This window comes from Anomaloglossus baeobatrachus, chromosome 2, assembly GCF_048569485.1.
Source record: "Anomaloglossus baeobatrachus isolate aAnoBae1 chromosome 2, aAnoBae1.hap1, whole genome shotgun sequence".
In the NCBI taxonomy this organism is placed as follows: domain Eukaryota; kingdom Metazoa; phylum Chordata; class Amphibia; order Anura; family Aromobatidae; genus Anomaloglossus; species Anomaloglossus baeobatrachus.
The window spans coordinates 729716384-729740698 of record NC_134354.1 but is presented as its reverse complement, the minus strand read 5'-3'; the positions used below and the strand labels follow the sequence as shown (position 1 = coordinate 729740698).

General features: G+C 44.6%; 1 protein-coding gene across 1 annotated transcript in view; it reads right to left on the bottom strand.

Moving 5' to 3' along the window:
• Positions 1-3766: 3766 nt before the first annotated feature.
• USP12 (ubiquitin specific peptidase 12) overlaps positions 3767-24315 on the bottom strand; it is a 129428-nt gene continuing 108879 nt past the window's right edge. Inside the window, exons 6-9 of the mRNA XM_075334631.1 lie at positions 15982-16065; positions 14780-14977; positions 6265-6343; positions 3767-5037 (exon numbers count right to left, since the gene is read on the bottom strand). Of these exons, the coding sequence (XP_075190746.1) occupies positions 4936-5037; positions 6265-6343; positions 14780-14977; positions 15982-16065 (463 nt within the window). The 3' untranslated portion in view covers positions 3767-4935. The remainder of the gene's footprint in view (positions 5038-6264; positions 6344-14779; positions 14978-15981; positions 16066-24315) is intronic.

Genomic DNA, 24315 nt, shown 5'->3' with positions numbered 1-24315 from the left:
CACATCTCTCCCAATAATTGCACAAAATGTATGATTTCTTCTTCCTTCACTTTGTTTTTTTTTTTCTACCTTAAAGGGGTTGTCCACTACTTTCCCACTGATGGCCTATCCTTAGGACAGGTCATCAATGTCTGATCGACCGGGGCGGACACCCCGCCGATCAGCTGTTTTCGGTGGCGTCAGCAGGTGGCCGGAAATGCTCAGTCTTCGGATAGCGGCTGCAGCCGGGCACTGCACATCCACCTCCTATTCTAATCATTAGGGGACAGATGTGCAGTACCCAGCCACTATCAGACGATGGAGCAGCTCCGGAACTAAGCATTTCCAGTCGCTTTCTGCCGCTTCCGGGACCGTGAAGGGCTGATCGGCGAGGGGTGATGAGTGGAGCTGATCATCACCGGCTGATCAGACACCGATGACCTGTCCTAAGGCTAGGCCATCAATGTAAACGTAGTGGACAACCCCTTTAAACTCAATATCCAATCCTTTGAGGGTTTTTTAAAAATATATTTCTAAATTATTATTTTAAGCACATCTTCAGAACAGAATTCATTTTTTTTTAATGCAGATCTCCAAATTGCCTGCATGCTTTTAAAAAAAAATAACAGTGCTTACTTGGAACCACCACTAGAGAGCGCTAGTGAGCACACTGCATACTATTTATACATTGAAGTCAATATTACGACTGTATGCAGTGAGCTCCCCCTAGTGGCAGCTTGTATGTGTTATACATTGGATCTGGAGCTTTGTATCAGAAAAAAAAAATAAAATAATGGAGCACTGGTCACTATAAAGATATGTTAATCAAATTTTGGACCTAAACCAACAAAGTGAAGATGCATTGTTAATTCTTCTCAGGCTTCCTGACGCACAGATTAGGTGGACTCTTAATGAAAACCTGATGCCTCTCTAGTCTGGTTTATTATACATTTCTATTCTTGACAAAATAACGCTTGAAATTCACTTTTCTTATTCTGCTTTGTGCCATTACTCAGTTATAACTCTTGGAAATTTAAGAAGCATTTGACCATTGGGTGTTGCCAGGAGGGGTGTAGTCTTACACATAAAGGTACTGCCCAGTAAATGCCGACAGCGCCACAGTCTTTCGATAAGGTGGAATGGCAACACCCAGTTGACAATTTATTCACATTTCCAGGAAGAAGAGCATTAGAGGAAAAAAAACAAAAAAAAACAACAAAAACGGAACAGATGGTCCAGAAATGTTATAATGGAACGGAATACAAGTATTTAGTAAAACAGATAGGTCGGGGGCTGCGGCAGATCCTCTGAAAACGTAGACAGCCTGAGAATACAACGAATATCACAATTGGAAAATTAAACAGATAATGCGCAGGCATGTAGTACCATTATAACAGGGGAGACCGGCTTTCAGCATGACCATTCATTGGCTACGTATGACCCCAGATGTGGAGATTTAGATAACTCTGACTTTGGTACTTATAGGGTTATTCCCATCTCCAAGATCCTATCCCAATATGTCGTAGATGTAATAATAATATTAGCAAATACCTCCAATTAGAAATGTAGTATAGCTCTCCTGATTAACTGTGTCTTACCTCCTGTGCAGGGCATTGCAGTAGCTTACATATCCATAGTTACATCCACGGGCAACTACCTGTCACTATATGCATGGTCATAACCATGGACACCAAAGCCGCAATGCCCTGCACATAAGGTAGAGACATAACTAATCAGGAGAACTATGCTACATTTCTAATTGGAGGTATTCACTAATATTATAATTACACCTACTACATATTGGGATAGGATCATGGAGATGGGAATACCCCTTTAATTTCGCATAGAATCAGCATCCCATAATTAATAAAGTAATTTACCAGAATAACCCAGAACATCGCACACAGACGGATCTTTCCATGTTCCCAGCATTTATGTATTAAAGCCATACAGATACAGGTCCATACACACAGTAAAATTCCTTTTATTGGCCATCCAATAATCCAGAAATTCTCATTTGATAAATATAGTGGCATATTGGATATCAGCAATATATTTTGTGCTGAACAACAACCCAAAAACACTTTTTTTAAACCATTTTATTGTACGGACCAAATCCTATTAAAGAGGATAAGTCATCTCTATGGAAATGTTTGTTTTAATAAATTTGGCATTGATTGTGAAGAAAAAAAAAACCAACCCAAAAAAAAAACAACAAAAAACCCCAGTTATTCCTCCTGGAAACTAATAAGTCAATAGGTAATGGAGGGTTTCTATTTTCTTATTCAATAGGGTAAATAAAGGATTTGCGCCGTCCAGTCCAATCGTTCGTGGAAGACGGGGCCAAGGTAATCTTCACTTCTGGGGGTATATCCTATTCAATAGGGCTCTGTGAGAACATGACGTGTGTGATGAAGCAGAGGGCCAGGATGTCGGTAGCAGAAGTGAAGAGCGATCTGGCGAAACAGGGCAGAACAAATCTTTTTGCTCAAATCTACTAGCAACGATTTCACAGCGTGCAACTACAGACACCAAAGACAAGGATCTAAGAAAAACACTGATGGCACTTCCTACCTTTCTAATGTGAACAGGTGCAAACTGAACATGAAACCTAGTAACAAAAAGGAGACAGTTGCACTCTGTAATGCTAAGATATGTGGAACAATGAATAGGAACCCAACAATAAGAGGTCACCTTGTCGCTGGCTATTGGGCTCATATAAAACTGGCCATTTTTGTTTGACAAGTATCTCAATTTTTGCATGTTTTTCAGAGCAGTAATGCATGTCTATATTTCCATATACATTTTTCCATATATTTGTAGTTCTAATATGTGGAACAATGAATATGGAAATATAGACATGCATTACTGCTATGAAAAAACATGTAAAAATGGAGATACTTAGCACACAAAAATGACCTGTTTTATGTGAGCCCAACAGCCAGCGACAAGGCAACCTCTATTTTGTTGAACCCCTATCAAACTAATGCCTCTCTTTGGATTAACCTACAATTTATGGGCAGTCAGGTGATTTTAATTTTCCATTTGCAGGTTCCTAAGGCTGAAGAGCAGGAGTGCTCAATCAGAAGGCATAACCCTATAATCTAAGAAAAACACTGATGGCACATCCTACCTTTTCTAACGTGAACAGGTGCAAACTGAACATGAAACACAGCACTACAGAGTGCAATTGTCTCCTTTTTGTTACTAAGATATGTGGAACAATGAATAGGGACACAACAATAAGAAGGTTGCCTTGTCATTGGCTGTTGGGCTCATATATAAAACTGGCCATTTTTGTTTGCCAAGTATCTCAATTTTTGCATAACAAAAATGGCCAGTTTTATATATGAGCCCAACAGCCAATGGCAAGGCAACATTCTTATTGTTGTGTCCCTCTTCATTGTTCCACATATCTTAGTTACAAAAAGGAGACAGTTGCACTCTGTAGTGCTATGTTTCATGTTCAGTTTGCACCTGTTCACGTTAGAAAAGGTAGGATGTGCCATCAGTGTTTTTCTTAGATTACAGGGTTATGCCTTGTGATTGAGCACTCCTGCTCTTCAGCCTTAGGCGATTTTAATTTTCGATTTGCAGGTTCCTGTCTGCCCATAAATTGTAGGTTAATCCAAAGAGAGGCATTAGTTTGATAGGGGTTCAACAAAAAAAAGGTTACCTTGTCGCTTTCTGTTGGGCTCACATAAAACAGGTCATTTTTGTGAGCTAAGTATCTCCATTTTTACATGTTTTTCATAGCAGTAATGCATGTCTATATTCCCATATTCACCGTTACACATGTCTGAGCACTAGAGTGCAACTGTCTATTTTTGTTACCAAAGACAGATGAGACTAGTAATATTCTTTTATCAATTTATTCACTTATTTCCAAGAGGATTAACTGAGGAACAACATAATGCCGAGTGTTAAAGAAAAATGTGCTCCAGAATTGGGAATAGATGTATTTACTAAAGCAGATGAGAGAGCTGACTTGTCCTCCCTAACGCCGGATAGAAGGAATTTTCTTGTGCATATATACACACAGACACACATTTTAGCAATCATTGTGACCATTTACCATGTTCCTCTGCCTTTGACCAATAAATTAAACAAATTTACATTAAATTTAGTGACTATATTCAGCGAGAGAAAAAAAAAAAAAAAAATTAAATCCAACCATAGACCACATTTGTGCGACAATAAATTATTACCATTCCCCTCCCACCACAGGAAAAAAAAATAAAAATAAAAAAATAAGAGGGGAGAAAATGGACACCCATCACTGATCCCAAAGCTTATCATCTGAACAAGCTTCTCCAGGCATTCAGCAGCCTGACTCGGGCTCGTCTCTACTGTCCTTTTAAAGAAAGGCAATTGCGGTTGCTGGGCGCAAATATATATAAATATATATATCTATTTTTTTATCTTTTTACAGCGGCTTAGTTTTTTTTTTTTTCTTGTTTTTCGATTTTGCTTGTGGTGTAGAATGGACAGCGTGGAAACGCACAGGCTTCTGGTTGTGATTTCGGGAACACTCCACGTAGCTTCTAAACAGCTAAAGTAATGACGAACGACAAGAATCAACGACTGGAGGTCCGGTCCACCAGCGGTGAAGACCGCCTCTGTTTTCGCAGTAGTAGTGATGGGACTTTATGGTGAGCGGCGTGATTCCTGAGAGCAAATAAATCAATTCTCATGATATGAGTTTTCTTGGTTTCCTTGATCCGTGTTCTTTGCTTCGGCGTGTGCAAACTGCGCTAATGCCCCCCTGAGCTCCCACTACTCCAGGTTTTCCTCTTCTTGTCCGTAGTAGCAGATACATATATATGTAATCTATACACATACCTAGCCATATACGTGTATGTATATATACATATCTAGTGATCAGTGCTTTCTCCTTGTTCCAACTGTACAAAGAAGAAGAAATGAGGCAGAATGTTTGTCGGTCACAGTTCTCATCTAGTCTCGAGACTGGTAGAAGAGAATATACCCAGATTCAGAGTTCTTAGAGATGTCCGACGTTAACCCGTAGAATTCTTCTATCGCTTGTGCATCTATTTTCTGCGGAAATAGAAAATCTGGGAGTTATATAGACCATTCTAAGAAAATCTGGGAGTTATATAGACCATTCTAAGAAAATCTGGGAGTTATATAGACCATTCTAAGAAAATCTGGGAGTTATATAGACCATTCTAAGAAAATCTGGGAGTTATATAGACCATTCTAAGAAAATCTGGGAGTTACATAGACCATTCTAAGAAAATCTGGGAGTTACATAGACGATTCTAAGAAAATCTGGGAGTTCTATAGACAATTCTAAGAAAATCTGGGAGTTATATAGACCATTCTAATAAAATCTGGGAGTTACAGACGTTTCTAAAAAAGGATCTGAATAACTAGACAATGAAATAAGAAAAAAGATTAACCGGGATGTCAATGGCCACCATGCACGGATGTAAAGTAAAGCCATTAATCCAGATGGTAATCACCCCAACCTGCCCCCCCCAACTTACCCCAGATGCTCCTCCCATCCATGCGTTTTGGCTGCAGCGGTGAAATCACAAGAACAGCGCACATTACCGCTGCAGTCAATTACTGAGTGCAGCGATTTTGCTCAGATGGATAGCATGGACTGTATAGATCAGTGATTGGCTGCAGCAGTGATGGGTGCTGTTGACGAGACTTCACTGCAGCTTTTTTTTTTTTATTTTACATTCCCGAAAGTGTTTGAGTTTCAGTTTGCTCAAAGTGTAAGGCTATGTAAGCACACTGCAGATTTGGTGCAGAAATTTCGAAATACCAATTTTAGGCCCTGTGCGCACACTGCATTTTGTTAGCTGCGGTTTTTGCTGCAGAAAAGGTGTGGTTTTTGTTCGTAACCTTTCTGCAGTCTTCCCAGCAAAATCTATTAGAAATCCAAAATGCGTTTTGTTTTTTTTCCCCCCCCAACAGGTTTTGCTGCAGAATTTCTGCAGCAAAAGGAAGAAGCATGTCACTTCCTTTTCCGCAGGTACCTGGGGTTTTGCCATAGAGAATGGTTAAAAACCGCAGGGACCAACCCGCGGAAAAACCGCATGCGGATTTTGGGTGCGGTTTTGGTGCTTTTTTTTGCCACGAGTGCGGAATTCTGCCGGAGGGTGTGGATTTTACTTAAACACATTTTCCCAGTGCGCACAGACCCTTATTCTGGTATTTTTCAGGAACTCCACTTTTAAGTTAAGAGTCTTAACATTCAATAATTCAGAAATCAATATGAAAAACGTTGAAAAATTTAATTAAGTGGCTTACCTCTACAATGTCATCATCAAATAACAACCAGAAATCGTGGCTCTTCACAATTGCAATATAATGTCCCCGGTTTGGACCACTGTTAAAATAAGGGGGAGAAAAAAAACAACCTATGTATTTCATATTAAAGATCCAGGTCAGATTCAGTAACTTTGCTGCTAAATAGAAGTCTATAATTAAATTAGAAGATGCATAAAGCTGTGTGTTTTTTTTAGGCAAATTCCATCTGAAAAGGCGCTGGAAAGAGAATTGACATATACACAGCAATGTCAAAACTACTTGCTGTGCATATGATCAGTCTTTTGTAACTTTTTTTATTTTCAAATGCATTACACTTTGAAAGCCGCGAGAAAAAGTGACCGCTCCAATCTTTAGGCATCTTCAGTTTGAGAGCCGCCACTATTTTATATGTAATATTAAAGAAAGCGGAGCAAAAATTAATAAATGGACGACAAAGATGATGCGTCAGGAAGAAGTGCACAAACCCTAAGGGTTAAGCCAATGTCAGGGGCTCTGTCAAATTAGATGGCACCGAGCAGCTGATTGGCTGCAGCAACTGAAGACGTGACGACAGCGCTGTAGACAAAACCCAGAGAGTGTGACTAAGAGGACATTTTATTATTTAATTATTTTAAAAACAAATTGAACTGGAGGACAAGGCTTTTCCAAAACTGTAAAAAAACACTTAAAAAAGGATGCTGCCAATTTTCCTACATTCATTCTCAAGTGGGCTAAACTGGTAAGGGAAAAAAAAAAAAATACTAACCAACCATCCCACGGATTTTTAGATTTTAGATTTCAATTTTGCAGGTTTCAAAAAAAAAAAAAAAAAAAGACATGGCAATGAAACAATTTTACAGGTCACTGTTTAATCCAATACCAAACGTCTATAGTTTATTTTTAAAATGTATTAATTTTAAAAATCATTCTCAGTTTTGATAACCCGGTTAATTGATTCCCGGTGTCTACTTTATGGGTTAGTTACTTTTACATTTTGATAGATCTGATTTTTATGGTCTCTGTAATAACAGATGTTAATTTATTGTTGTTTTTCGATTGGGAAAAATGGGCAACACAGCAGGCTTGAGTGTGATTAACAGCCTTCAGCGGTTATCTCCAGCAGTCAGTGTGGGGGGAGGGGCAGTTCTTCAGAAGTGGAGTTCCATTACAAACACTTCTAGTAGATCTCCTCTCAGTGCAGCCAACTCTGACAATCACAAGCACAGATAAGGCTAGTTTCACACATCTGGCTTCTCGCCGGATTCGGCGGACTCCAATACAGTGTGATACAGTACAATGGCAGCGCGGCTACTTCCGGTTCACATGCTCCGGTCACATGACAGCATTGTATTGTATACACTGTAATGGAGGGCACTGAAACCGGCGAAAAGCCGGATGTATGAACCTAGCCTAAGGGTAAAAAGAAAACTCCTCAATTGTAACTAAGAACAGGCTTAGTGTTAGACATGATGACACTTTGTTCTCCTCCCTACAGAGTGATTACTTGTGCTTCTACACAGCAGGCATGAGTGATTAAAAGTGTTCATTTCCATCGGTCAGTGTGGAAATGCTAAAGCGTACTTGTTTGTGCCAATAATGCTCATTTTAAATTTTAAAGGAGGGGGAACTAGAAGTTTTTGTAATGACAATTTCTACAGCCGTGCCCCTCCCCCCACACTGACTGCTGGAAATAAGGTTATCAGTGCTATTTGGGTGCCTGTTTATCACTGGTCAGCATTAGAAAGAGAAATGAGTGCACGCCCCCAGTGAAATCGCTCAAGCAATGGCCACTTGGACTCCATATTTACTTAACCCTTGTTTTCTGAAGAGGGAAATTCTGTCCAGATTTTGCCGACCTTGTAGCAAATGAGGTGGGGCTGACCATGGCTGGCATTAGTCTTTTTAAGAAGTCACACCAAGAGCCATTGGTCTATGTGTCATTGCTGCAGAGTTGAAATCTTTAGAAGCAACAGCAGTAAGGCTGTGCGCGCACGTTGCGTACAGTCACTGCAGAAATTTCTGCAGCGATCTGAAGAGCACATGTGCGCTTCAAATCGCTGCAGAAATGTTCGTAGTGAAAAAAAACCACAAAAAACGATTCCATGCGCTCTGCCTGCAGCTCCTGCCATAGACAGAGCAGAGGCTGCCGGCAAAGCGCACGGAAGAAGTGACATGTCACTTCTTAGAACGCAGCGCTTCGGCAGTAGCCGAAGCGCTGCGCTCTAAAACGCCACGTGCGCACGGCCCCTGCACATTCTCCATAGACTGTGCAGGGGACGCAGGACGCATGCAGTTACGCTGCGCTACAAAGCGCAGCGTAACTGCATGAATTACGCACACGTGCGCACATGGCCATAGAATGTTCTCCATTAATTTAGACTCTAAACAAGGTCTACATTTGCAGGAAAGAAGGGAATTTTGTTTACTTACCGTAAATTCCTTTTCTTCTAGCTCCAATTGGGAGACCCAGACAGTGGGTGTATAGCTACTGCCCTCTGGAGGCCGCACAAAGAACTACACTTAAAAGTGTAAGGCCCCTCCCCTTCTGGCTATACACCCTCCCGTAGGAGTACAGATTCCTCAGTTTTAGTACCAAAGCAAGAAGGAGGAAAGCCAATAACAGTTTCAAAAACAAATTCAATCCGATAACACGATCGGAGAACTTAAGAAACAACATGAACAACATGTGCACCCGAAAAAACGAAACCCTAAGAACAAATAGGGCGGGTGCTGGGTCTCCCAATTGGAGCTAGAAGAAAAGGAATTTACGGTAAGTAAACAAAATTCCCTTCTTCTTTTTCGCTCCTAATTGGGAGACCCAGACAGTGGGACGTCCAAAAGCAGTCCCTGGGTGGGTAAAAAGATACCACATGAACGGGCTGTCAGACAGCCTCTTCCTACAGGTGGGCCACCGCCGCCTGAAGGACCTGTCTACCTAGGCTGGCATCTGCCGAAGCGTAGGTATGCACTTGATAGTGTTTGGTAAACGTGTGCAGACTCGACCAGGTAGCCGCTTGGCACACTTGCTGAGCCGTAGCCTGATGCCGCAATGCCCAGGACGCACCTACGGCTCTGGTAGAATGGGCCTTCAGTCCAGATGGAATCGGAAGCCCAGCAGAACGGTATGTGTGAAGAATTGGTTCCTTGATCCACCGCGCCAGGGTGGATTTGGAAGCTTGCGATCCCTTATGCTGACCAGCGACTAGGACAAAGAGCGCATCAGAACGGCGTAGAGCCTCCGTGCGAGAAATGTAAATCCTGAGTGCTCTCACCAGGTCCAACAGATGTAAACCCTTTTCAAATTGGTGAACTGGATGCGGACACAAAGATGGCAAAGTGATATCCTGATTGAGATGAAAGGAAGAAACCACCTTGGGAGAAAACTCTGGAATTGGACGCAGTACTACCTTGTCTTGGTGAAACACCAGGAAGGGAGATTTGCAAGATAACGCCGCTAGCTCGGACACTCTTCGAAGAGACGTGACCGCCACAAGAAAAACTACCTTTTGTGAAAGCCGAGAAAGGGGAACCTCTTTCAAAGGCTCGAAAGGCGGCTTCTGGAGAGCAATGAGAACCTTGTTCTGATAGATCTTAGCTGAGGATGGTTTTCTAGCCTGTCTCATTGTGGCAACAACCTCATGAGATAAACCTGAGGCCGCTAGGATCCAGGACTCAATGGCCACACAGTCAGGTTCAGGGCCGCAGAATTCAGATGGAAAAACGGCCCTTGAGACAGCAAATCTGGACGGTCTGGTAGTGTCCACGGTTGGCCTACCGTGAGATGCCACAGATCCGGGTACCACGACCTTCTTGGCCAATCTGGAGCGACGAGTATGGCTCGATGGCAGTCGGACCTGATTTTCCGGAGAACTCTGGGTAAGAATGCTAGAGGTGGGAACACATAGGGGAGTCGGAATTGCGACCAATCCTGAACCAAGGCGTCTGCCGCCAGTGCTCGGTGATCGTGAGACCGTGCCATGAAAACTGGGACCTTGTTGTTGTGCCGTGACGCCATCAGATCGACGTCCGGCGTCCCCCAGTGGCAACAGATCTGCTGAAACACGTCCGGGTGAAGGGACCATTCTCCTGCGTCCATGCCCTGGCGACTGAGAAAGTCTGCTTCCCAGTTTTCCACGCCTGGGATGTGAACTGCGGATATGGTGTACGCTCTGCTTTCCACCCACGTCAAAATCCGTTGGACTTCTTGAAAAGCTTGGCGACTGCGTGTTCCCCCTTGGTGGTTGATGTACGCCACCGCCGTGGAATTGTCCGACTGAATCCGAATCTGCTTGCCTTCCAGCCATTGTTGGAAGGCTCGCAGGGCAAGATAGATTGCTCTGATTTCCAGAACATTGATCTGCAGGGTGGACTCTTCCAGAGTCCACATCCCCTGAGCCCTGTGGTGGAGATACACCGCTCCCCACCCTGATAGGCTCTCCCATTGTAGAGGGCGCAGATGAAACTGCGCGAACGGGACTGCCGCCATTGCTGCTACCATCTTTCCTAGGAAATGCATGAGGCGCCTCAGTGAGTGCGACTGGCTCTGAAGGAGAGATTGCAGTCCAGTCCGTAGCGAGCACTGCTTGTCCAGTGGAAGCTTCACTATCGCTGAGAGAGTATGAAACTCCATGCCAAGATAAGTCAGAGATTGGGTCGGGGTTAGATGAGACTTTGGAAAGTTGATAATCCACCCGAAACTCTGGAGAGTGTCTAGTGCCACCTTCAGACTGTGTTGGCATGCCTCTTGAGAGGGTGCCTTTATAAGCAGGTCGTCTAGATACGGGATGACCGAGTGACCCTGCGAGTGCAGAACAGCTACTACTGCTGCCATGACTTTGGTGAAGACCCGGGGGGCTGTTGCCAGACCGAAAGGTAACGCTACGAACTGCAGGTGTTCGTCGTGTATGACGAAGCGTAGGAAACGCTGATGCTCTGGTGCGATCGGCACGTGGAGATACGCATCTTTGATATCTATTGATGCTAGAAAATCTCCTTGAGACATTGAGGCTATGACGGAGCGTAGGGATTCCATCCGGAACCTTCTGACTTTTACGTGTCTGTTGAGCAACTTTAGATCCAGGACGGGCCGATACGATCCGTCCTTTTTTGGGACCACAAACAGATTGGAGTAAAAACCGTGACCTTGTTCCTGAAGAGGGACGGAGGTCACCACTCCTTCCGCCTTTAGAGCGGCCACCGCCTGCAACAGAGCATCGGCTCGGTCTGGTGGTGGAGAAGTTCTGAAGAAACGAGTTGGCGGACGAGAACTGAACTCTATCCTGTACCCGTGAGACAGAATATCCCTCACCCAACGGTCTTTGACGTGTGACAGCCAGATGTCGCCAAAGTGGGAAAGCCTCCCACCGACCGCGGGTGTGGGAAACGGAGACTGCAAGTCAGGAGGACGCCGTCTTGGCAACGGTTCCTCCGGCTGTCCCTTTTGGGCGTGACTGAGACCTCCAAGAATCTGAGCGTCTCTGGTCTTTTTGAGTCTTTTTTGACGAGGCGAATTGGGACCTGCCCGGTCCTCGAAAGGACCGATAACCAGACTGACCCTTCCTCTGTTGGGGTCTGTTTTGTCTGTGTTGCGGTAAGGATGAGTCCTTACCCTTGGAGTGTTTGATGATTTCATCCAAACGCTCTCCAAACAATCGGTCACGAGAAAAAGGCAAATTGGTTAAGCACTTCTTGGAATGAGAATCTGCTTTCCAATGTCTCAACCACAGGGCCCTACGCAAAACAACGGAGTTGGCTGACGCCACTGCCGTGCGGCTTGTAGCGTCAAGAACAGCATTAATCGCGTACGACGCGAATGCCGCCATTTGCGAGGTCAATGGTGCTACCTGCGGGGCAAATGCACGTGTGACGGAGTCAACTCGCGCAAGCCCGGCTGAGATAGCTTGGAGTGCCCATACGGCTGCAAAAGAAGGCGCTAATGACGCTCCAATCGCTTCATAGATGGATTTCAGCCAGAGCTCCATCTGCCTGTCAGTGGCATCTTTAAAGTGCCACTCCATCTTCAACTGCAACCAAGGATCTAGCTGCAAGCCTGGAAATTGGAGGATCCACTTTTGGACACTGGGTCCAACCCTTGACCACCTCAGGGGGAAAAGGATAGCGTGTATCTTTAAGCCGTTTAGGAAAACGCCTTTCAGGATAAGCGTGGGGTTTCTGGATTGCGTCTCTAAAGTCAGCGTGGTCCAGAAAAGTGCTTAAAGTACGCTTAGGGTATCTGAAATGGATTCTCTCGTGCTGCGAAGCTGACTCCTCCACAAGAGGAGCTGGTGGGGAAATATTTAACATCTTATTGATGTTAAATATAAGATCATTAACTATGGCGTCACCATCTGGTGTATCTAGATTGAGAGCGGTCCCAGGATCAGAATCCTGATCAGTTACGTCCGCCTCATCACCCAAAGATTCATCTCGCTGGGATCCTGACCATTGAGATGAATGTGAAGGCCCGTCATAGCGAGCCCGCTTAGGCTGCCCGGGGCCATCGTCCGATCAGAGTCTTCACCCTGAGGTGTATATGCCCGTCCCGGAGCTTGGAGCTGAGGGGGACCAGGGGGCAATGATTGCACAGTGTCCGTGGCCTGAAGTACAGGCCTAGCTCGCAATGTGTCAAGAATTTGTGACATAGTGAGAGACATTCTGTCAGCAAAAGCTGCAAACTCAGTTCCTGTCACCTGGACAGCATTCACAGGTGGTACACCCTGGGTCACGTCCAGCAGAGGTCCCGACTGTGCAAGCGCCGCAGGGGCCGAGCACTGCACACAATGGGGGTCCGTGGAGCCTGCCGGTAGAAAAGTCCCACATGCGGTGCAGGAAGCATATAATGTCTGTGCCTTGGCACCCTTGCGTTTTACGGACGACATGCTGCTGGCTCTCTGCAATGTGAGAGAGTCTATAGCCAAAGGGCGACCAGCGCTATGCAATACAAAGTATTTGTAGAAACAAAATACTAAGAATACTACTGGCACAAGAGGGGGAGAGCCCTGAGGGCTGCTTACCGCCCGCTGAACAGCGGGTAAGAGGCTGCAGAATTCCTTGTCTGGGTCTCCCCGGCTCCCCTCTGCAGCTCAGCGTGTCAGCAGGAATGGCTGCCGGCGTCTGTGGAGAGGGGCGGTCCGTGGGAGTTCCCAAACAAAAGTGCGGGAAACAGTGTCCCCTCTGTGCCAATTGTGAGGGCTGGAGTATGTAAAAACGACTCCAGCCCTCGGCGCTGATGCACTGACCAGCGTCCCGCCCCTCTCCTGACTGGCAGGTCTGGGGGCGGGAACGAACGGAAGCAGGCCGCAAAAGCCGGGGACTCGAGTTATCAGCGCGGCCGCCGTAAAAGCGCGGGCCGCGCTGAAGTCCCCGGCGCACCACAAGTGCCAGCCGCGCCGCAGTCCCAGCGGCCGGTGCGACCGATTCCTAGACGTGGCCAGCGTCCCGCCCCTCTCCTGACTGGCAGGTCTGGGGGCGGGAACGAACGGAAGCAGGCCGCAAAAGCCGGGGACTCGAGTTATCAGCGCGGCCGCCGTAAAAGCGCGGGCCGCGCTGAAGTCCCCGGCGCACCAAAAGTGCCAGCCGCGCCGCAGTCCCAGCGGCCGGCGTGACCGATTCCTAGACGTGGCCAGCGTCCCGCCCCTCTCCTGACTGGCAGGTCCGGGGGCGGGAACGAACGGAAGCAGGCCGCAAAAGCCGGGGACTCGAGTTATCAGCGCGGCCGCCGTAAAAGCGCGGGCCGCGCTGAAGTCCCCGGCGCACCACAAGTGCCAGCCGCGCCACAGTCCCAGCGGCCGGCGCGACCGATTCCCAGAGGTGTGCCTGCTTCAGCGAAGCTGAATGAGGCCATGGCACAAGCGCCGTAGCGCTGATGTCCCCCGGCGCACTACAACACCCAGCATGCTGCGGTGTGAGCGCCAAATGCACGGGGACACAGAGTACCTTGAGGAAGCAGGGCCATGTCCCTGATGTACTCCGCTCCATCCAGCATCTTCTCCAGGGGCTGTAGATGGAGCACGGTCTCAGTGCCTGGAGACCAGTAAATCCCACTTCACCCAGAGCCCTGTAAAAAGGGATGGGGAAGGAATCAGCATGTGGGCTCCTGCCGCCGTACCCGCAATGGGTACCTCAACCTTACAAACACCTCCGACATACAGTGGGGTGAGAAGGGAGCATGCTGGGAGCCCTGTATGGGCCCTCTTTTCTTCCATCCGACATAGTCAGCAGCTGCTGCTGACTAAAAACAATGGAGCTATGCGTGCGTGTCTGACCTCCTTGCGCACAAAGCTAAAACTGAGGAATCTGTACTCCTACGGGAGGGTGTATAGCCAGAAGGGGAGGGGCCTTACACTTTTAAGTGTAGTTCTTTGTGCGGCCTCCAGAGGGCAGTAGCTATACACCCACTGTCTGGGTCTCCCAATTAGGAGCGAAAAAGAAATATGGTGGAGAACGTATGGAAGTTTAGGCACGTACATGTGAAGTTTAGGCACGTACACGTGAAGCTTACATAGTGCGATCCTACCTTCCACAGTGAACAACCACAGCGACAAGGTCATACATTCTGTCTGGGTTGGTGGCATCTCCCGATGTGTTAAAAAGTCGAAGCTCTAAAGGAAAAACTACTCGGTATGAGAGCTTAGTATATCGATGCAGCTGGTCCATGTACTTGAACCTCTTTAGGTGAAGAGCTAAAATCATAGGCAGCTTTTTTACTTTCATCCTGAAATCGACAAATACAACATGATTAGATAAAAGAATGATCAGAGGGACACAAATTGTTTAGTTAACACTTTAGCTAATCCCAGGAATAACAATCCAAAAGGGCTGAAACATTAAACTCATTTTTTGTTTTGGGTTTCATATTTGTATAGTGTTCAAGATGTGGAAAAAGTGACCCCGACTACATGATCCTCCAGGTCACGCTGATGGTCGAGATACCAAACGTCAAAAGTTTTTATTTTACTAACTAAAAAAAATTTTTTCAAAGCTTTGTTAAACAAAGCATGGCTGGTGTAGACATTTTCGGAGACCTGTAACTATTTTCTGGTGGGTGGAGGGAATTGTTAATTTGTATGATGAGCTTTTGATGTTTCGATCGCTCGTTACTAAATTTTTGGAGATTGGTTACGGTGGTCAAAAAAAAAAAAAAAAAAATGCAATTGTTTGGGTTTTTTTTTTTTTTTTTAATCATATGGGTCAATTTTATACTTCCGAAGATCAGACTTACAGATGCAAATTACAAAACATGTTTAATTTTTTTATTTTTGAACTTGGTAAATAGGGGTTGATTCAGACTTTTAGATTCTATTTATATGTTTATTTTTAAATCGGTGTAAACTGGACTTCCTTTCATTCATGTTAACAGTTTTGCCGCTGAATTGCATCTTTTTATCCACTTTTTTGTTTTAATAAAGCAGGTTTACTAGTCTGAACTTCTGAACTTTTATTTATCCATCGACTAATCAGTAAAAAAGACAAAAACAAACAAACACAACAACAAAAACCAGCAGGAATACAGATGGAACACAGAAGTTAAAAACATGTCTTCCACTTTTCACAGATCTGCATAGACTATAATGGGAAGAGTCGGATCCACAGAATGGATGAGGATGGGACACGACGAGCATCCCCCATATAATCAGGCAGCCATCAGATCAATACAAAAAATATCATTTGAGAACTTGTCGGGGTCAGACAATAAATCCCCGCCACGTCATACGTCACCTTTTATGTGCTTCCTGCTTACTGCGGCATTCTTCACAGTAATACTTGTACTCACTACAAAGGGTCTCCGTGTTGCTAAAACCCCTAAATGAAAAAATAAAATTAATAAAAAATAAACTGGTGATGACTGACACAATTACTTAAAAATGACAAATCTTAGCCCCCCCATCATGAGGAGGTCAGGGAATCTGGCTGTGACTTCCCTATATATAGTCCTGCAAGGCAGATACATACCAAGTTCATAAAGCTATCCCGTAGCCATACGACAGGGCTTAAATGTACACATCCCAGGTGGTTTGACCGTGGATCCTGAGCCTAGGGGTCTGCAGAGTCCAGTATAAATTGAGTGAATGATGGTTGAGCATGCAGACTTCCACTCCATTCATAGACTATGGGACTGCTACAGATAGAACGCTGTACCCACCCATCTCGAAGTATATAGAGAACTAGCTTTAGTACCCGGACGTTGACCGGGATAGTAACTGTCCGTCTCTCTCTCCACGCCCGTCTCTCTCTCCACGCCCGTCTCTCTCTCCACGCCCGTCTCTCTCTCCACGCCCGTCTCTCTCTCCACGCCCGTCTCTCTCTCCACGCCCGTCTCTCTCTCCACGCCCGTCTCTCTCTCTCTCTATCCATCTCCCCACCGACATCTTTTTACCTCACACATAAGCTTGTTATACTAACAGTTTATTTTGTTCCTATAGCAACCACTGACAGTTGTTATTAATAGCCTGTAGCTCTCACCTCCATTCAGTTTAATGGAGGCCAGATTTTTAGAGTAACTAAAGCGTTAAATTTTCCCGCCCAAACAGTCTATGACGTTCCCTGAGTCACATGGAGTGTCTGTGCAAAATTTCGTGATTGTAAATGCGACGGTGCGGATTCCTTTAGCATACACACACCCCCCTTTATATAATAGATGATGGGCGTGGAGGGAAGCCTGCTCTGTGAAGATGTAATTTACCCTCTCACTGTATATGCTGTGATACTATGTCATGATATGCATATTTCCCTGGTTGTATTAGTTGTAATTCATGTATTTCCTTGGGGGAGCTACTGATCTCAATGTGTCTCTCTCATACAATTGTAGTCTTGGCATCTAATGTGATTATGTAAATAGCCTGTCCTCTTCTTTCCAGAGTTGTGTATCTAATCTGTAATTGAATTGGCCAGTGAAGGAATAGTCATTGTTCTGCACAGCAGGGGATCCCTTCATCTACTGTGGCTGGCAGACATATCGGAGCCCTGTGATGGACCAAACCATTGATGATAGGATGTGTGACCCCCACCCCCTGAACATGGTGGGCTGGTCAAGGAGCACAGACAATGCATTTCCCTTTTTGTAACTTCAGAGTGAGCTGAAACTTGAAGGGAGCAGGAGCTCCAGCCTGTGTGGCTGTGGACACGGACGGAGCTAGGCCTGTGTGGCGGCCCGTGGGATTGTGTGGAACTCTTTGGACTACTGTAAGGACGATTGCTTTGTAATCCGGTCCGAGGATTGTCGGGAAGGGCCCCCGAATCTGTTTTAGAATAAACCTGTTGGATCGTTCCTCGGCCTGTTGTCTCTCCTTGCTCTGCTGTACACCCCCGTCACATGCTCAACCACCGCAAAGCGCATTCTTAAGATTGGCTATGGTTCAAGAGGTCGGACCCACAGCAAAGAGTAAAGAGAGAAAACAGCTTAAAAGGGAAAACCTCTCTCCAAAAGGAACGGCACATGTAGGTGTATAAATATATTAGCTGCAGTGCCATCAACATCACGAATCTACGGAGCGCTTATTGTCTGGAGCATGAACATCATCAGGTTGATAGCACCGCAACCAATAACGGAGCTCAGCAGCTTTGCATGAACAGACGGCACGAGCCGCTGAGCTCACTGATTGTTACGGCATGCAAAGCGGTCATCACATATGACAGCACCTCTCAGAGGCTAAGGTTATCAATTTTGCTAAGCTCAGTTATAGGGGTCTGTACTTATGAAACCAGAAAACTCTTATCTTAGAACAAACCTTTCTTTTTTAAGCTAAATTAACAATTCTGCTGCATTACACATCCTGCACCGATCCTGGATTACAGCTAAGATTGTCACCCAGAGCTGCATTTACAATGCAAAAGCACGAAAAAACATACGTCTACAGAGGGTGGTGGTGGTGGTGTGTGTGTGTTTTACTGGGCCTTATTAAGGAGATCCAGCTAAAGTGCAGAGTCATACAGGTAATGCACCATAGGAAAAAAAAAAAATATATACAAATTAGCTCTTTTTACAGAAGGAAGAAAACGGTCTGCGTCTCTTGACCGCCACCTTTTTAAGGTAATTACCCTACAAGTCAATATTGGACCCTCGTCCTGCAAAATAATATATCTTTGTCAAGTTGGAAGGTTCATGAAAAGGTCTGACAATCTACAATGTAGCTACTTACTGTATAACAGAAGGCATTAAGAGGACAGAGTTCTTCCTTCTGGAGCTAATTTGCAACAAAAATATACAAATATACTTAAGAACTTAGTTGCGTCATCAGTACTAGATAAGAAATGTATGCTTAAAAATGTATCTATATGATTCTACTTGTATACAAGCAGTAAAATAGTGCAGTATACACCGTGTGCAGAATTATTAGGCAAGTTTTATTTTAAAGGATTTTTTTTTTTTATTATCGATCAACAACTATGTTCTCAAATCAACCCAAAAGACTCAAATATCAAAGCTTGATTTTTTTGGAAGTTGGAGTGGGGTTTTTTTTTTTTAGATTTGGCTATCTTAGGAGGATATCTGTTTTTGCAGATATCTATTACTGTGCAGAATTATTAGGCAACTTAATAAAAACCAAATATATTCCCATCTCACTTGTTTATTTTCACCAGGTAAACCATAAAATTTAGAAATTTTTCGACATGCAAAAACAAAATCCCCAAAAATGAGTGACCAATATAGCCACCTTTCTTTATGATGACACTCAAAAGCCTACCATCCATAGATTCAGTCAGTTGCTTGATCTGTTTACCACAGCCTCACACAGTTCCGAGAGGTGTACTGTTTTCCCTCCCTGTAGATCTAACATTTTTTGAGAAACCACAGGTTCTCTATGGGGTTCAGATCAGGTGAACAAGGGGGCCATGTCATTATTTTCTCATCTTTTAGACCTTTACTAGCCAGCCACGCTGTGGAGTAGTTGGGTGCATGTGATGGAGCATTGTCCTGCATGAAAGTCGTGTTTTTTTGAAGGATACAGACTTCTTCCTGTACCACTGCTTGAAGAAGTTGTCTTCCAGAAACTGGCAGTAGGTCTGGGAGTTGAGCTTCACTCCATCCTCAACCCGAAAATGTCCCACAAGTTCATCTTTGATGATGCCAGTCCATACCAGTACCCCACCTCCACCTTGCTGGCGTCTGAGTCAGAGTGGAGCTCTCTGCCCTTTACTGATCCAGCCTCTGGCCCATCAAGAGTCACTCTCATTTCATCAGTCCATAAAACCTTTGAAAAATCAGTCTTAAGATATTTCTTGGCCCAGTCTTGACGTTTTATCTTATGTTTCTTGTTCAAAGGTGGTGGTTTTTCAGCCTTCCTTACCTTGGCCATGTCCCTGAGTATGGCACACCTTGTGCTTTTTGATGCTCCAGTAACGTTGCAGCTCTGAAATATGGCCAAACTGGTGGCAAATGGCATCTTGGCAGCTTCACGCATGATTTTCCTCAATTCATGGGCAGTTATTTTGCGCCTTTTATGCCCACCACGCTTCTTGCGACCCTGTTGGCTATTTGCCATGAAACGCTTGATTGTTCGGTGATCACGTTTCAAAAGTTTGGCTATTTCAAGACTGCTGCATCCCTCTGCAAGACATCTCACAATTTTGGACTTTTCAGGGCCCGTCAAAGCCCTCGTCTGACCCATTTTTCCAAAGGAAAGGAAGTTGCCTAAGGCTATGTGCGCACGTTGCGTAAATACATGCAGTTACGCTGCGCTTTGTAGCGCAGCGTAACTGCATGCGTCCTGCGTCCCCTGCACAGTCTATGGAGATTGTGCAGGGGCCGTGCGCACGTGGCGTTTTAGAGCGCAGCGCTTCGGCTACTGCCGAAGCGCTGCGCAAAAAGAAGTGACATGTCACTTCTTCCGTGCGCTTTGCCGGCAGCTCCTGCTCTGTCTATGGGAGGAGCTGCAGGCAGAGCGCATGGAATCGGCTTCACTACGGACATTTCTGCAGCGATTTAAAGCGCACATGTGCTCTTCAGATCGCTGCAGAAATTTCTGCAGTGAACTGTACGCAACGTGCGCACATAGCCTAATAATTAAGCACACCTTATATAGGGTGTTGATGTCATTACACCGCACCCTCCTCATTACAGAGATGCACATCACCTGATTTACTTAACCCCTTAAGGACGAAGCCAGTTTTGTCCTTAATGCCCAGGCCATTTTTTGCAATTCTGACCAGTGTCACTTTATGAGGTTATAACTCTGGAACGCTTCAACAGATCCCAATGATTCTGACATTGTTTTTTCGTGACATATTGTACTTCATAATAGTTATAAATTTAGAACGATCTTTTTTGCTTTTATTTGTGAAAAAAATCGGAAATTTGATGAAAATTTTGCAATTTTCAAACTTTTAATTTTTATGCCCTTAACCCAGAGAGTTATGTCACACAAAACAGTTAATAAATAACATTTCCCACATGTCTACTTTACATTAGCGCAATTTCTGAAACAAAATATTTTGGGGTTAGGAAGTTGAAGGGGTCAAAGTTCATCTGCAATTTCCCATTTTTTCAACAAAATTCACAAAACCATTTTTTTAGGGACTACATCACATTTGAAGTGACTTTGAGAGGCCTATGTGACAGAAAATACCTAAAAGTGACACCAGTCTCAAAACAGCACCCCCCAAAGTACTCAAAACCATATCCAAGAAGTTTATTAACCCTTCAGGTGCTTCACAGGAACTAAAGCAAAGTGGAATGAAAAAAAGCAAAAAATAAAATTTTACCTAAAATGTTGCTCTACCCCAAATTTATTCACTTTTAGAAGAAATAACACAACAAAATGAACCACAAAACTTGTTACCCACTTTCTTATGAACGCGCCAATACCACACATGTGGTCAGAAACCTTTGTTTGGACAAATGGGAGGGCTCGGACCAGAAGGAGCAATATTTGAATTTTGGAAAGCAAATTTGGCTGAAATAGATTGCGGGCACCATGTTGCATTTACATGTCCGCTAAGGTACCTAAACAGCTGAAACCCCTCACAAGTGACGCCATTTTGGAAACTGGACCTCTCAAGGCTTCTATCTAGGGGTATAGTGAGCATTTTGGACCCACAGGTACTTCACAGATTTTGATAACGTTACATTGTCACATTGAAAATTTTCATTTTTTTCTCAAAAATGTTGCTTTAGCATCAATTTTTTTTCACTTTTTCAAGAGGTAATTCCAAAAATTTGACCCCAATGTTTGTTACCCACTTTTTTATGAGAACGGTGATACCTCATTTGTGGTCTGAAACCTTTGTTTGGAGAAATGGGAGGGCTTGGAACGGAAGGAGCAATATTTGAATTTTGGAAAGGAAATTTGGCTGAAAAAGATTGCGGGCACCATGTCGCATTTGGAGGACCCCTAAGGTAAGTAAACAGCAAAAAACCACCACAAGTGACCCCATATTGGAAACTAGGCCCCTCAAGGAATTTATCTAGATGTTTGGTGAGTACCCTGAACCTCCAGGTGCTTTACAGAAGTTTATAATGTTGAGCCATGAAAATAAAAAAATAAAATTATACCACATAATTGTTACTTCAACCAGGTAGCTTTTTTTTTCACAAGGGTAAAAAGAAAAAAAATCACCATGAAATTTATTGGGCAATTTCTCCTGAGTTTGGTGATATCTTGTACGTGGTGGAAATCAACTGTTTGGGCACACAGCAGGGCTCGGAAGAGAAGGAGTGCAATTTGACTGCAAAATTGGCTGGAATCAATAGCAGACGCCATGTTGCATTAGTAGAGCCCCTGAGGTGCCTAAGCAGTGGAGGTCCCCCACAAGTGACCCCATTCTGGAAAATAGACCCCACAAGGAATTTATCTAGATATTTGGCAAGTACCCTGAACCCCCAGGTGATTCACAGAAGTTTATAATGTTGAGCTGTGAAAATAAAAAAAATATATTATTTTTACCTCAAAATTGTTACTTCAACCAGATCGCTTTTTTTTTTTTTTTAACAAGAGTACACGGAAAAATATCAGCATAAAATTTATTGTGCAATTTCTCCTGAGTATGCCGATACCTTATGTGTGGTGGAAATCAACTGTTTGGGTGCACAGCAGGGCTCGGAAGGCAAAAAGTGCCATTTGACTGAACAATTGGCTGGAATAATTAGCGGACGCTATGTCGCATTTGGAAAGCCCCTAAGGTGCCTAAACAGTGGAGGTCCCCCACAAGTGACCCCATTCTGGAAACAAGACACCTCAAGGCTTTTATCTAGGTGTATAGTGAGCATTTTGAATCCACGTGCACTTCACAGAATTTGATAAGCTTAGGTTGCCATATTGAAAATTTTCATTTTTTTCACAAAAATGTTGATTTAGCATCAAATTTCTCACTTTTTCAAGAGGCAACAACAAAACATGGATCCCACAGGTTGTTATCCAATTTCTTGTGAGAGCAGGGATACCCCACATGTGGCAAAAAATTCTCTTTTTGGATGAATGGGAGGGCTTGGAATGGAAGGAGCACCATTTGAATTTTGGAAAAGTTTAAATAAATTGCGCACACCATGTCACATTAGCAGGGCCCCTTGGGTACCTATACATCAGAAACCACCCACAAGTGACCCCATTTTGGAAACTGGACCCCTCAAGGATTTTATTCAGGAGTATACTAAGCATTTTGATTCCACAGGTACTTCACAAAAATGTTACTGTAGCAACAATATTCTCACTGTTAGGCTATGTGGCCATGATCCAGCGACACGGCGTCTAGTATACAGTGTCAGCCTTCCTGCAGAGATGTGAGTGTTGTCCACTGGAGAACGCAGCTGCCCATGCCCACGATTTGGGTTCAGGCTGCTGTGGACTTTAGCTCTATTCTACCTGCAGAAAACACTCATCTCCGCAGCATAAATTGACATGCTGAGGCTCGGGAAGCTGCGCCACAGGTCGGTTTATGCTGCGGAGAAAAGAAACACAGTGGGCACAGGATTTCTAAAAATCCTTCCACTGTGCTTCTACTGCACAACGCAGCGTTATGGATGCAGGGAAAACACTCTGCGCCCAAAATGCTGCAAACCCTGATTGTGGGCACACAGCCTAAAATGCTACAATGGATGATTGGATAGATGTCAAACATATATAACGTCCCACCCCCTGCATATTCTAAGCTGGCGCCCTTTAGTGCCTTTCATGTGACACTAAAGGATGCCTAGCCTTGTATTTAGCCCAAAAAAAAAAAAAAAAAAAAGAATTAAAATAAATGACGTGGGGTCCCCCCTATTTTTGATAGCCAGCTAGGGTAAAGCAGACAGCTGTAGCCTGCAAACCACAGCTGACAGCTTCATCTTGTCTGGTGATCAATTTGGAGGGCTCCCCAAGCTGTTTTTTTTTTTTTTAATTATTTATAAATAAATAATTAAAAAAAACAAAACAAAACGTGGGGTCCCCCCAAATTAGATCACCAGCCAAGGTGAAGCTGACAGCTGGGGTCTGGTATTCTCAGGATGGGAAGAGCCATGGTTATTGGACTCTTCCCAGCCTAAAAATAGCAGGCCGCAGCCGCCCCAGAAGTGGCGCATCCATTAGATGTGCCAATTCTGGCGCTTCACCCCAGCTCATCCAGCGCCCTGGTGCGGTGGCAAACGGGGTAATAAATGGGGTTGATACCAGATGTGTAATGTCACCTGGCATCAAGCCCAGCAATTAGTTATGTCACAGCGTCTATCAGATACCCGACATAACTAATTGACAGTAATAAAAAAAAAATTGACAAAAAAAAATTTTATTTGAAAACACTCCCCAAAACATTCCCTGATTCACCAATTTATTGAAAAGAAAAGAAAAAAATATCCGCTGTAATCCATTTGGACGTCCCACGTCGACTCTGGACCTTCTAGAATATGGGGGACACGTTCAGGGAACGTATGCCCCATTTTCTAGGTGTGCAGACCCTCCATTTGAGGAGAGTGGGTGCAAAGAATCTGCACCCACCCTCCCCGGGTCACAGCTGCAAAGTGCCGAGCAGCAGCAGCAGCAGCCAGCGTCCTGAACACAGGAAGCTGACAGCTGCGCTCTGCACATGTGACCGGCGTCTGCTGAGAAGGAGCCGGAGGAGGGGGCCGCGGGGGATCAGCGC